This window comes from Protopterus annectens, chromosome 9.part0 (genome assembly GCF_019279795.1).
Source record: "Protopterus annectens isolate FY-2018-M chromosome 9.part0, PAN1.0, whole genome shotgun sequence".
Classification (NCBI taxonomy): domain Eukaryota; kingdom Metazoa; phylum Chordata; order Ceratodontiformes; family Protopteridae; genus Protopterus; species Protopterus annectens.
The window spans coordinates 1,105,884,951-1,105,899,935 of NC_056743.1; the positions used below are offsets into that span (position 1 = coordinate 1,105,884,951).

At 40.5% G+C, this 14,985-nt stretch overlaps 2 protein-coding genes across 4 annotated transcripts in view; one reads left to right on the forward strand and one right to left on the reverse strand.

The window, feature by feature from the left end:
• Nucleotides 1–1,872: 1,872 nt before the first annotated feature.
• Nucleotides 1,873–13,412, reverse strand: HNRNPA1 (heterogeneous nuclear ribonucleoprotein A1). 2 transcript variants are annotated; one of them, XM_044083957.1, is made up of 11 exons: nt 13,261–13,412; nt 7,044–7,151; nt 6,798–6,944; nt 6,165–6,375; nt 5,884–6,006; nt 5,690–5,788; nt 5,050–5,118; nt 4,450–4,596; nt 3,707–3,847; nt 2,827–2,901; nt 1,873–2,202 (listed from the first exon to the last, which is right to left on the reverse strand). In XM_044083957.1, exons 1-10 carry the CDS (start codon nt 13,273–13,275, stop codon nt 2,831–2,833), a joined length of 1,131 nt encoding a protein of 376 aa, XP_043939892.1. In that variant the 5' UTR covers nt 13,276–13,412; the 3' UTR covers nt 1,873–2,202; nt 2,827–2,830. The 2 variants fall into 2 exon arrangements, with proteins under 2 accessions (XP_043939892.1, XP_043939891.1); XM_044083956.1 differs by lacking the exon at nt 1,873–2,202 and having other exon boundaries at nt 2,826–2,901; nt 5,050–5,120; nt 5,689–5,788.
• Nucleotides 13,413–13,614: 202 nt separating this feature from the next.
• The window catches only part of CBX5 (chromobox 5), a 434,847-nt gene continuing 433,476 nt past the window's right edge, over nt 13,615–14,985 (forward strand). Inside the window, exon 1 of one of the 2 annotated variants that reach the window (XM_044083958.1) lies at nt 13,615–13,949. The gene's annotated coding sequence lies outside the window, so the exon portion shown is untranslated. Of the gene's footprint in view, nt 13,950–14,203; nt 14,316–14,985 lie in introns of those variants that run through there. The other variant, XM_044083959.1, reaches the window with a different exon arrangement.

The window sequence follows — 14,985 nt, forward strand, 5'->3', positions numbered from 1 at the left end:
AAAGGGACCAACAAAAAAAATGCTTAAAAGCTCTATTTGATAGGATATACCTTTATGGCCACATGTTTATACCAAAGCCCCACCCCCATACCTCTTGTACTGAGAAACCCACTACTTCTACAAATCTGTAGAAGCAGCTCCTATACATGATCTTAAAACCCATCTCCTATACATGATCTTAAACTCATGAACTGCCACCTCTTGCAGCAGACAACCAGATGTCATCTTGAGCAGCCACTATGCAGACAAAGCACACCCAAGCAAAATGTTCTACCCACTCCACACTACATACTCCCAAGGAGCCCAAATCAAAGCAGGACTCCATAGTCCTAGTTAAAGCTTGAACAGCTCACTGGGGATCAATTTCTACCCAAGAGGCAAGGACAGGTGGAAGCTTCTCTTCCAAGCAGTTAGTCAACTGTCAAAACATGAAGCCAGAGGCAAAGATGCCTGCAAAAAAGGGATTCTGAAGTGTACACCAGCTTCAGCTTTCCCCTTTTGGGAGGTGGGAGGAGCGTTACTCTCCAAGTCCCAATTTTTGGGCACATCAGAAATGCTGAAGACTCCCATTTCAGAAAATGGCAGGACCAAACTAGTGTCCAACTGGCTGAAGTTGACCACCCATGCAAGCTTTACTAGAATTGTGTTTTAGGGTGGGTGGCTAGGCACTTAAGGGCCCCAGTGGGAGTTAGCCTAGTAACCCATGAACCAGATGTGTAATCAAGACAGGGTGGGCAGGCTAACAAGATGTGTAGTACCAAAAACTTGGGACACTCAACTGTTATTCAAATGGGTTTATAGATTAGTGGCCCTCTGTCATGACCACATCATTCTTTCTGCAATACTAAGCCTGTAGTGTGCAAACTGGTTTGCAAACCAGAAGCAGCAACGGACCATCTTACAGAGGAGACTGCAACTTAATCTGCATAATGTGCTTTAGTGTTACCTGCACTTACATTAGGGAGTAAAACCAGCATTTTATAACTGTATACTACTGCTCACACTTGTGCAATTGTGTAGTTTTAACACCCAATTGAGGGACAAGCACCTTTCCCCCCTCCAGAATCTAGACTTACTATACAAAGCTACTAAGGCAAAGGTCACCAGGTAGGCAAAGGTCTGTTTATGGTATGGCCCAAGGTTACCACCTCATATGGTACCTTTTGACATTCAAGGCATTAGAAACTACAGGACAAAGACTTGCAGACTACTCCATATTAGAGGGGCAGACAATGCAGTACTTTGGACCATCCTCAACCCAATCATACCTGTACATCAAAAGCCAAACAGCCAAAACAGGCAGGCCATGTGTATCTGTGCCATTTTGAATACTTCAATTGTAAACCTGGCCAGTCTAAACAGCACACAAAGTTGTCTCCAAGGAAGGAGTTTTTTGCCCTAGACTGAGGGGGACATTTTGTAGAATGTCAAAGACTTCAAAAGTGCAAACTTAAACCCACTACCATGATCAATGCACATTAAAACAAACCCCAGTGCTAGCTTTTATATAGATGAATGACATCTGCCAATTTCAATGCTTGTCCAAGTTGGTAACACTGCCCCTTGGGGCAGTAACTTCACCACAAATTAAGACCTTGTCAATTTACTGTAACAGCATCCTATAAAAAGGAAACTAGCATTTAGCCAGATGGGCTTAAAATTAGGAGTACTGTGCCTCCTGCATGACAGTAAAATGTACTTTTTTTTTTTTTATTTGGAACTTTCAGATTCACCCCTAACATGTCAAGAACCTGACAGAAACTGTTAAGCAGCTTGCAAGCAGTGACCACTCAAGTGCTGCTAGAGGCCACCTGTTGCCCAAACACCCCCAGGTTAACTCATCCCAGTAATCTAGAACACTAAACACTAGAATTCTAAAAAAATGTTTTATTCACTGTCATGATTGTGACCATTACAATTTGCATACCATGGGAGCAAAGAAAAACATTAAAAAATGTCTACAATAAAAACCTTATTGGAATGCTTTACACTTCACAAAAGAAAAATAATAACTATAAACCTGTACAGTTAATTTCAATACAAATAGTCCTTTGTCACATTTACAATCTATCATAATTTAATCTTCTTGTGGCAGCTGTTAACATGCCACAACTGTGCTTGGCTGGCTGAGTTCAGATTATGTGGTAACCTGTTGCTTCCCTGTCACTTCTCTGGCTCTCCTCTCCTGCTAAGCTTTGATTCCTGTTGGAGGATATGAATAAAATGTTAAGCTATACTGAACACACTTAATCTAATACTAATTTCATAAATATTAAAACTGATATTCACATTAAGCTAGACTGCTAAACTTTTAATACTTGTCACTAAGCTTGAAAGTTTTTAGCCGAACTTTAGCCAATTACAAAGTTAGCTAAACTAAAATGTTCTTGCTAACTTGTTAAAAAACTATAATTATTCTAAAAATAAGTTTGTTCGATTGGGCCAATTTGCAGTCTAAACACCGCCCTTAGGAAAATTTAATGTCACTAAGCTTGAAAGTTTTTAGCCGAACTTTTTAGCCAATTACAAAAGTTAGCTAAACTAAAATGTTCTTGCTAACTTGTTAAAAACTATAATTATTCTAAAAATGTTTGTTCGATTGGGCCAATTTGTTTGCAGTCTAAACCCCGCCCTTAGGAAAATTTAATGGAATGGTTAACACCCACTTTCATGTTTCTATGGCTTCATAGCAGATGCTAACTGCATTTGTGGAAGACTGCTAGCAAAAGAGAGAACTACTTTTGCAGCAAGTTTAAAACAGCTTGTCTAGCAATATCAGAAGTATCTATTACTAGATAGTATACGAATAAAAGAGCAAAACCTTACCTATTCAGTATCTTCTTCCTCCTCCTCCACCTCCACTAGGGTAGCCACCACTACCAGATCCGCCACCATAGCCACCTACAGAAGGAAAAACAGAATTTTTTGATTACCACATCAGAACCAGATCCCACCGTCTACCACAGGAAACTTGCATACTGCCGGCTTTTAAAGCATGCCTGGGAAGTGAACTTTGCAGCTGTCTGAACTAATAGTTTTTCCACCCGTGAAATGGGGAACCTTACCACTGGACACAACTCCAAGTAGCTTATATATAAGGCTTACTCTGCTGACAAATGAAACAAAGAAAGCCACATTTCCACTGCAGTCAACATGCTGGACAAAATCCTTTGTCAGGTAGAACTCAGACCAAAAAAACAGTTCACTTCAAAGGCGCTAATGACAAAAGGAATCCACTACCAGGGCCAACACCACAAAAGGAATCCACTACCAGGGCCAACACCATTGTACAAAGCATAAAACAGACATTCCCAGAGGCACCTGGCGTGCCTTTTCTATAGAAGAGGCCCAATGATACTTTCGAAAGCATTAAGAAAGCAGATAATTATAATGAAAAGGCCTTTAAGGTAGGTATACAAACACCAGTGGCTGTAGATATGTTGCAGTACATATTCCTTTAGTAATTTGCAACCGTTTTAAAATATTAACACATAAGTAAAAACAAAAGGAGAGCAGAAAGATTGTTACAGCTATTCAAAGCATGACATCACATTTTGCCAGAACCAAGCAACATATTACCACCTTAGCAGGAGTAAAATTAATTTGGAAGTGACCACGAGAATGTTATCAGCTAAATGCATATTAGAAAGAAAAAAAAAAAAAAAAAAAAAAAGTTCCAAGACCAACATTTTTTCTCCAATCTTACCAGGGTAGGGGCCTGAACTTCTTCCACCTCCACCTCCAAAGTTTCCTCCTTTCATGGGACCATAGTTAGATTGAGACTGATTGTAATTGCCAAAATCATTGTAGTTTCCTCCTCCTCCACCACCACCACCTCCAAAGTTTCCTGCAAAATGAAACAGAGTCACATCACATCCATCAACATACAAATTTAACAGGACTTCAGGTTACAATGGGTTACAACTCGTAACCTACTTAGGTCAATGACATAATACTGCTCATTAGCAACACACTGCCAGGCCAAACCACTCAATACTAGGATGCAGAAAATGCATGCCTACCAGTAATTTCCCCTCAGGACACATGGGACAATAACTTAAAATCTGGAGTCACTTTCACCAACAACGGAAGCAGTTCTCAAATCCCCAGAACTGCACATCAGGTCAATTTCAGCATTACTGTGCAAGGCAGAAGGATATTCAGTTTTACAAGTCTTCGACCCCTTCCCCTTTAAAAACGTACAAGGGGAAACTTGCAGCATAAATTTCTACTCTGGTAAATTCCCAACAGAGCTGACAGTCATGGCTCAGCTCCATGTCCCATGAAAAAGACATTATACTAACATCCAGCTCAGTTCTGAAGAGGAAAAACATTTTCCATCCTAATTTCTACGGCAGTTATCACCCTCTACCTTATGGTCAACTACATTAACTATGTGCACAATACTGGCATCAAACCTCAGAAGCACCAAGAGACATGGTTACTTACCAAAGTTTCCACCACCTCCGCCACCACTGTAGCCATCATATCCTCCACTGCCAAAGCCACCACCTCCACCTCCTTGATTTCCATAGCCTTGTCCACCACCATAACCTCGGTTGCCACCACCGTAGCCAGGTCCTCCACCATAGCCACCTAGAAAATAAAGAGGTTTTCAAAGCATTTGTCCCAGAACAGTCAACTATCATGCTCTGCATTTTTTACAGTAGTGTACCCCAAAATAAGCCAGTTTGTGACCTTACCCTAAAGGTAGCAATTTACTTGCACTAGCATTCAGCTAATGTTCAGGGGGGGGGGTGCAAAGCCACCATCAGGCAAGCTAAACATTAATGCAACTAGCCATCCACCAATATGCACAATACTAGTGGGCAAAGATGCCGTGTACAAGGTACAAAAATCCATATGTTCAGAAGCAGTGGTATTCCTGATCCAACTTGGTAAGTAGTTTAGAAAGGTATGCTGTGGCTCCTACATAATGTTAACACTATTCAAATGACATCTTTGATGATCCACACAGACGAGAAGTGGCAGTAACTCAAAATGTAATCTTTTCATAAGTTTGCAATTCAATAAAATGAAAAAACTTACCATCACCAGCAAAGCCGTTGTAGCCATCTGTTCCACCACCATAACCACCACGGCCGCCAAAACCGCCTCCTGTTAAAAGACGTTTACACACAAGTTAGCATTGCTACAACCCCCCCCCCGCACATTTCTCTTAAAGGAGCTGCTGCCAGAACTCCCAACACCAAGTATATTTGATGCCTGCAAAGCTGTTCTACAAGTGTAATGGAGCACAACTGAAACAAGTACTGTATAGTCACGAACTACTTCGAGACTGAGTTAGAATACATTACTTGATTTGACCCCCCCCCCCAAAAAGCACCATTTTCTTTAACCTATTCAGTTTTTTCACCATGTAAAAAAACTCCCAGAAATCCAACTTGAGATTGAACAGTCTTAGGACAGATACCAAAGAAAGCCATAGAAAAAGTTACTATGCAAGCTTCCAAAGTGCCAGTATTTTGGCAGAGAGCTTAAATTCTACCAAATTACATTTTATGTAAATATTGGAATGCCTGAGCACCAACTTACAAGGCACAAGCTAGGTCTCTTCTCTAAATGAAACTGTACATCTTATATACACATTTGATTATAAACAATGCCCTTGTAGGTCAATTTATTCTACACATCAGGTTTGCAGCTGCTCAGTATCCCAGTTACATACCTCCACCTCTGCCACCAAAGTTTCCACCACGGCCACCTCCAAAGTTGTCATTGCCTGCAAATCCTCCACGGCCACCAAAGTTAGAGGAACCACCACGACCTAGAAAAAAAAAAAAAGTTGAACTTGTGTACTTCCACTACAATTGCAAGTGGGGAGACGAGAAAAAAAAAAAAAAAAAAAACAAAACCACTTACCACCACCACCTCCTCCTGAAGCACCACCTCCTCGTCCACCTGTAGATGATACAGCCATCTCCTGTTTGGAAAGTGCCTTTCTCACTTCGCAGTTGTGTCCATTTATGGTGTGGTATTTCTGAACTATAAATGGTAGCGTAAAAAAAAAAAAAATTGCATTTAACCTCACAATACTTAATTTAGCTATCTCAAAGTCCCCCCCCCCCCCAGCATCTTGATGCTCTTACTTTAGCACATCACATGGAACTACAGCCAATTCATGTTGGAATGGGAACACTTACTGACAATTTTGTCGACTGAATCATGGTCATCAAATGTGACAAAAGCAAAGCCCCTTTTCTTTCCACTTCCACGATCAGTCATGATTTCTATAACTTCTATTTTGCCATACTCTGTGAAATAGTCTCTTAGATGGTGTTCTTCTGTATCTTCTTTAATTCCACCAACGAATATTTTTTTAACTGTCAGGTGAGCTCCTGGCTTCTGTGAGTCCTACAATCAAGGGAAGACCGTTGAAATTCTACTCCTCATGCACACAACACAACCTTTATATGCAGAAATTACTTGTACCCTTGGCAAATCCTCCCAAACTAGGACTTAAGCAGGGACTAAAATAGCAGCAGTTAAATTTCCCTTAACAGGGAGGTTGCAGGGCTCAGTATCTAGTTTAGCTTAAAATACAGTCTAACCACATTCAGAACTTCAGCCGACTGATTTGGGGGTGTGGTTTCCCCTTAACAGAGCTGCTTAAGTTGGTGGCATTACCTTTCTATAAAGCAATACTAAACGAATCCCACTTTCTTCAGAGTCTAAAAGCTACAGGTAAAACTGTAGACACACCCCCCCAACTCTTTCATAGCATGACTATGCCAGATTCCTGGTATGTGCAATAAATTTAATGGAAAATGCATTACCTCCCTGGAAACTGCTCTCTTGGGTTCCACCACTCTACCATCAACTTTGTGCGGTCTTGCAGACATTGCAGCATCTACTTCTTCGACAGTAGAATAGGTGACAAAGCCAAAGCCTCTGGATCGCTTTGTGTTGGGATCTCTCATCACCTAAAATAAAAATATATATATTTTTAATATCAGGACTGCATTTTCTTCAAAATTTGTCAGACCCATCCTGCCAAAACAGAACCAAGGTGATGAACTTACCACACAGTCTGTTAATGCACCCCATTGTTCAAAATGTGCTCTTAGAGACTCGTCAGTAGTTTCAAAGCTTAGGCCACCAATAAAGAGCTTGCGAAGCTGCTCTGGCTCCTACAGAAAAAGAAAAATAATTACAAAAGGAAAAAGTTCTACTGCACAGACCTCTGGCAAAATCCAGATATGCCAAGACCCCCTTATTAGTACAAGCTTCAAATGCCAAAATCACAAAAGTTAAAAATCACCTTTTTTGATTACTTCTGACAAGCACATTTACTAAAGATCTCAATTCCTTTTTTTGGAATGGTATCAACTACTTTTAATACTGTTTAGACTTGTCAACTGCTTTTTTGGCAGCCACACAATTACAGAAGACCTCAGTGTCTAGGCAATTCAGATTCTATATCACAGCTCAGGAAAGTCTCCCTCGTCACATCTGCCCACCCAGCATCTCCAACAGTGCACCCTGTGGGGAAATCCACAATCTCAATGCACCCCCAGAAAATGTTCCCAAATCGCCTCTTACTTCCTCACATCTCCAACCCCACTTTGAGGCATTTGGCACAACTGCCCCAGTACAGACCACATTAGCCTACAAGACACTAACCCACACAGCAGTATCAAAAAGTCACAACATTCACACCAGTTGAGCAATGGGTTTTGGTGACCAGAAGTCATGTGCAGCAGCCAGAACTGCCCATTTCTATCCAGACTGACTTGAACACAAAATGACATCCAGACAAAAGATACCAATGGCTCAATTATCCCCAACACTTGTTGAATATAGCCAGCATATAGAAGAGACCTAGAGATTGCATTTTTGAATAAGATCCGAAAGTCAAGCTGAAACCCATTTAACCAGGGAACAAGTCTTTTGCGAGTTTTGCTTTGCACATCTGAACCATCACTAGCTTTTCAGATCTAGGTTCACAGCTAGATTTACCAATACCCACATGTTCAGTAGAGCAACATCGCTAATCAAGATAATCTCCACTACATGTGCAATGTGCTACACCCACCCCACTTTACACAGCTATTGTTACTAAATGCCCATTTTTACTGCAATATAAAAGTATACACAAGTGAATATTGGCAACAGAATGCTCCTTAGTCACTCTATGCAGGTGACATGCTCAGAAACAGTGAAATGGCAAAACCAAATGAATCTCATTTGATCTAAATAGACAAGTGCCGTCTGTGCTACAAACTGCTTTTGACAAACAGCCATCATGTGGCCTACATAACATTTAACAGGTTGACAAGTCTTGCACACAAGCAATAATGCTCGACAGGGTGGGTTAAAGTAAAGTCCACCCAGGGGTGTTGTGAAGTCTGATGCTGCAGGCAGAGCCTCTACACCACCGGAAGGGCAGTAATTGCACATCAAGGCACACCCCAGAGGGCATTATTGCACTTAGAGAATGGGCTCAAATTGTTGTGCTTTATTTTTTTGAAGTAGTTTTATTTTAATATACTTTTGACATAAGGGGATCGTTGGTTAACTTTCACACTTTCATCTCTGTTAAGTCTCCAGCTGCTTTCATACACACTCTTGCTCTCACATACACTCACTTAGTCACACCACTCTAGCCCTCAGTCTCCGCTTCCATGCATGCATCGATTCACATACAGACTATTGAGCGCAATCTTACTCGTACATGCAGTCTCACACATGCTTTATTTTAAACTTGCTGAACAGAAGTGCTGCTTAGCAACTAAAATAATGGTGGCAGTTTAGTTTCTCAGTCCAAGCTCCACAGTGGCTTGTGGCTTGATAAACTGCTGTGAAGTGAGACTTGTTTCACTAGGCATTATTTGTACATAAATACCCTGCTTGCGAAGGTTCTCCAAACACGGTACTGACGTACACTAAACTCATTTTCTAATTATTAAAGAATGGGCTTACTGTAAATCAGTACTTTGGAGAACGTTCTCCATCAGTTTATTAACGTACAAGTAATGCCTGGTGAAAAACAAACACTGTGGAGCTTGGACTGAGAAACTGAACGGCTGCCATTTTACACTTGCTAAGCAATGTTTTTGCTGTTTAGAGCAAAATAAGAACTGTGTGTAAATGAGAGGGTGTATGCATGCATGAAAGTAAAAGATGATAGTGTTCACTTGAGTGAAATGCATACATGAAACCAAGAGTTCGTGTGAGATAGTGGAGTGAATGCCTGTATGAAAGCAGTCGTGACCATGTGTGAGAGATTGAGGGCGAGCATGCATGTATTAAAGCTGTGTATGAGAGAGAATGAGCATGCCTGTATGAAAGCAGTCGTGACCATGTGTGAGAGATTGAGGGCGAGCATGCATGTATTAAAGCTGTGTATGAGAGAGAATGAGCAGTCTAAAATTGTTTTACTTTAAACAATTTTATATATATTTAAAATATTTAAGTTATCCAAGAAAAGCAAGACAAATGACAGTATTCTCGTTCTAAGACAAAAATTAACTTTTCAGCTTTTCCCACTTAAGGGAAGCTACAGCGGATCACCTGCCTGCTCATGATTGGCAGTGGAGTTTGTGTAGAGTTGCCAGTCCAGCGCCCAACCTTCCACAGAAAGCACACACACTTACACCTAGAGCCAATTTAGAGTGTCCAATCCACCTACAGCATGTCTTTGGGAAGTGGGAGGAAACCAGAGCACCAGGAGGAAACCCACACAACCACAGGGAGGACATGCAGACTCCGCACAGAAGGCACCTCAGCTGAGAATCGAACCAGAGAACCTCTTGCTGCGAGGCAACAATGCTAATCACTGCACCACCGTGGCCGACTCTAAGACAAAACACAAACAAGATATACACAGACTTGAAACAAAACTGCAGATCACAGTTAAAATACAGAAGTTCTTTAGTACAAGTATCCGTTCAGAAAGAGTGGTCCATTTGTGAAGTCTGCAAAATGCTTCCACCCCATTAACAAACACTACAAAAAGTGTTGAAACATTAGATAGAATAACTATTTTACATCAAATACAGTCCTTATAAGGAAGCAAAACTATTGGCGATGTTATGTTGTATTGTACTGGCTCACGAGTTTTGCACATGAGCAGGCAGAGTGGCAAGCCAAATGCCTTAAGCAGAATGGAAAGCACCACACATTACTGCTTTAGGGGCACTTATATTATGGACAAGGTGTCGCGTCTGCTTCTGTTCTCTCTCCAGAAATCTTTTCTTTTAAGGTGTCGAAGTACATCAGTTGTACATACTAAAACATTACGCACTGTTTAGACTAACTCATGTGGCTACGATAAAATGGCTCATGTACATCTTTACCCCAACATACATTTCCGTACTGCAATATTGAAGTACACTGGATGACGGATGAATATTCATTAGCACAGTTGGTCAGCCAGCTGGGGTGGGGGTTGGGCGGCATTAACCAATGCGCTGCTGGTCAGCCAGTATTCTGCAGCATCACCAAACTATTTCATAGAGAGCTCATTCTTAAGTACAATAATTGCTCTCCAGGGTGTTTTAATGTATAATCAATGCCATTTTCAGGCGTGCAGAGACGCTCCACCTGTGGCGCTTCATAACAGTCGTGGGCAGGTGTGAATTATACATCAACACTCCCTGCCGCGCATTACTTACGTAATACACCAAGTATATCCATGACAGAAAGCACGCCCCACGCTGTCTGAAGTTCGCGGCACTTACTTGGCATCGTCACAAAGCACTTACCACTCCAGATAGTAGCACTCAACTTCTGCTTTTAGCGCGGAGAAAAGGTCGGGCAGTTTAAAAAACACGGACCATTTAAAATTGGGCGATATTGAAGCGTATTAACTCAGCAGTTAGGTTGCGCAGGAATGGGCATGGCCACCCTGATTGACATGCCGGAGGGTGGAAATTAAGGACGGTAATTTGCCATGAATGACACGGACTGCATACTAATTCCGTGTCATGTAATTAAATGTTTAACAGGCATTTTTTTTTTAATGTCAGACATGATTATATATAATCTCATTTGGAGACTCCTTACACTATTTTCATCTCCAAAATGGGAGATTTATTCCAGTACTGCCCAAGCAAAATTGTAAATCTGGTACCTCGACTATTTGTCCAGTTTGAGTATGTTAAAATTTGTAATTTAATTTTTAAATTAAGGAGCTTTTCTCTTCGGACCTTTACTGAAAAGGGTTACTTCTAGTGCCCAGTCAGTCATGGTAAATAAATGCTAATACATAAATACATCAATTTTATGACAGCCAGATTGTGCATTCCATGTTTATTCTTTTGAGACAATTAGATAACGTAACTTCCACTGTTCTGCATTTAGTAACTTGTAGTGTAAATTTTCGTTTATTTTTTTGCATCATAAATCATCCCACTTTAGTAGCCACTGTTGCCACCTTCCCAGCTTCACTGCTGCTCTCCTTGACAGTTTTACCCAAAAGTGGCTAGGATGGCAAGAGCAAACCAAGACTCGTTTACTAAGTAGTACAAGAAATAGTTTCACTTTACATTTTACCATTAACAAAGATTAATGAGATGGAGCTTTAATCGGTAATTCCTCCTTTGTTTAATTTTTAATTTGTATTTTTTTTTTAATTGATGTAGTCCAGTCCAAGTCGGTGAGACATACTTTAGCACATGAAGCCTGTCAAACTGCTCAAAAGGTGGGCGGTATAACATCGCCGTCACAGGGGGAGTTTGGGCGTGGCTTGCTACTGCGCTTCGGGTAGGTTAATACACAATTTCACATCTGGAACCCACGACAAGATAGACTAGCATTATTCCCATGGCGGCATCCCCCATACATTTTAACAATTAAAGGAACTAGTTTTCACGTAATAAATGGTTGACAGGATTGCAGAGATTTTTCGCGACGATCAGCACCAAACGGAAGGAATACAAGTCACTTATTCCGTTGCTAGGCACTGCGGGACGGCATAAAAAAATCCGGATATTAAAGAAACCCATATCAACTAAATGTTCTCCACGGTCGAGTGACGTTTAAAGACATGCAGGTAAGTGCGTGCATGGGTGTGCCTTCGTTGAAGGTTGGGCTGGCACAGCGGCACTAAAAATCTACGGCCAATCTTAAGCGGACGGAGTTCCGTTGTGGCGACCCCCAAGCGGGAAAAGCCGAAAGAAATATTAACTAAGCACAGACCCCCGATTCTCAGAATACTTAAGTGCTTATTTAGTCGAAGCAATAGTACTCTATATATTGTGCATACAATCCCCCACTGCAAAGGCTTTCAAAAAGCCATGGCAATCATAACATACGACTTTACACGTTACATAGAAATCCAGATTGTGGTTACGCGAAGCGGCTACCGATGCTAATAAAAATTTGAGCATCCCTCGGTTGTCCCTGAGATTATATTGAATGCGAAACATATCCAAAGGTAAAACAATTGAAACATTTTAAGACTGAAAACGGGAACAAACAAGACTACTAAAGAGATGAATGGGTTTTCAAGCAATCGTCTGCCATTTACTGAGCAAAGCTGAAGGCTACGTGCGGAAAACCCCTTGACATTTACTCCCAAGCGCCACCTACTGATCATAACCACCAACTGTCAGCTCTTCGAAACAACGGGAGCAGAACAAAAGACTCTTGACACAGTGGAGCCTACTTTCTAATTCGTAGGAACAAAAGCACCTTTGTAATAAGTTAGCTAGCTAGTATATTCATACTGCTTTAGATCAGGGCAGTGTGAAGTTCAATAAAGATACGCCGAGAACTTAACTTGTAGTAAATTATCTGTTACACAGATGCTACAGGACAGCGTAGACATAACAGTCAGTGTATAACTTTTCATAAACCTATTCTACCCGTTTTAAGTTTAAAACTTTTCCTCAATTACGCAGTCAAGTTCTTAAGTTTAGACCACTAAGAAGACAACGTTAGCCACCTCTTTCAAGTCCAAACATGGCCGCAACATCTCCGCTATAACCAGATTCCTTCTTCCTCTAGAATGCGCCATACTGATTACAGAACAAAGCACAGCTAGGCCACAGTAGCTAGAAAGCACAACAGATTACGACATATACATTCTTTGCATAAATACGGAAAAATTGGATCAGAGTAAAGCCCCAAGATTAACAAAAATTTATATTGATGCAAAGACAACTATAAAGTTATTACATATCCACCCATACAAAACGACTAACTCAAAAAATTCACTATTCCTGTTTATACAAGGGTAATACACATACGTTTAAGAAATACAAAAGTATCAAAACCATAGTAATGACTACTGACCTCACACTTAGACATTATGGAACCAGATTAAAAGACGATGATAATGATGAAGAAACTAACCCAAGAAAGACCGATAATGGCCGGCGATCTTATATTTCAATGCTAAACGTACTTATGTAACACGTACGGTCCACCCTTACCAATGCTTGATTGGTATATTTCAGACAAAAAGCCTTTTGTCATTCGTAGTTAATATCTGAGGTCTTTGTTTCACATTGGTCAAAAATCCTACACAGATAACAATCCCACCCTCTTTCTGCGGCAGGGAAGTCCTATATTTCTACCATTTATTTGATAGGGTAATTTTAGGAACTACAAAACCTTACACTCCCCCCTTTCAGTACACTACTCTCCTTGAATGGTCTGCTATATTGTCAATTATGTGTTTAAACTACCATCCGCTTGTTACGTTGTTCTTGTATACGGAATTTTTTTTGTAAAACAAACACAAGTATATACATATAACTTATTTATATGTGAACGTTTATATAGTTGCTAACTCGCTGGTATGCTTTTGTGTTTAAATATAATACTACTGTCCCTATAGAATTTTGAAAGGAGGATTAGTTGCGCCTGCGCGTTAGTAGTTGTTTTGGCGGGTTTGGTACTACGCAAAGAAAAGAGGACTCTGGGGTTTGGAGCTATTAGTCGGTTGAGGTGAACTGGAGTGATTTTCCTCCCATTTTTAGGTAAATACTGATTATTATATCTAATAAACTATTGTGGTAAAAAGCCATGGACTTTTGCTCTCTTATTTGATATTAGTGCGATGGTATAAGGTCTAACTCTTCATTGTATGACTGGGAAATGAATGAGCGCAATGGGGCGGGTGGTATGGAAAGTGAGTGGCATTTTATTTGTCCTGTGAGTCTTTTCTGTTCTTTCTTATTGGGATACTTTAGGCCAATAGTAGCGTGCTAATGGCTGTATGTTATAGGCGGGCTTAGTACTCAAGATTAAGCCAGCTAAGGTGGAGAGGAATGTGAAGATTGCACTTTGCGTCTGTTGTTTGATTTCGTTTTTCTAAAGAAAATTTTATACTTATTACTGACTTAGTAAGTTTTTTTTAATGTACAGCTAACTTTTATTGCGGATGGAATGCATATGTTTATGCAATTTGCAATGTCTATAGTACGCCTGGGGGTAAATGATCGGCGAGACTTGCTCAGATTTTTTTGATGCCTAAGAAAAATATTGATAGTTGTTTTGTCTGTTAAGTATGGCTTAAGAAACGCAGTTGATACCGTTTTATAGGGTCATCTGATGTGGTTATAGTGTGTTGTGGTGGTGAGTGCGCTTTTCATTAAAGCCCACCATGTCCTAAACTCGGTAGAGTAAAAACTCCTTGCCAGTGTGGCTATGGTTACTTGTCTAATTTTTTTAGAAACACACACGGCCGAAGTAGTAGCCACTTATTCTTTTTGGCTTTATTACCGTTCTGTTTCCTTTTAATGAACCTGACCTGTGCGCGACCTTTAAGTTTTTACGATCTCGGGCAATTGAGTACTAGGTAACCATGCAAGTGGAACTTTAATTAAACTACTACTCATTTTAATGTGCTTTAAAACTGCCCTATGTATGCTGTCTGTTATGAATAGCCCCTTCGTTTGGAAGATGTGTGGGGATGTATGATTTAATCCACCTCTATGCTGCTTGCAAACTTAAGTATGCACGGCATTGTGTGTGTAGTGGCGGGGTGATGGGGAAATCACTTTTTTTTTTTTT

What these genes read in the sequence shown, in the direction of transcription:
- HNRNPA1 (XM_044083956.1), bottom strand. An exon ending in AGAGAGCAGTTTCCAGGGAG is followed by an intron (nt 6,376 to 6,797) that starts GTAATGCATTTT and finishes CCTTGATTGTAG; the next exon opens with GACTCACAGAAGCCAGGAGC. An exon ending in TTCAGTCGACAAAATTGTCA is followed by an intron (nt 6,007 to 6,164) that starts GTAAGTGTTCCC and finishes TACCATTTATAG; the next exon opens with TTCAGAAATACCACACCATA.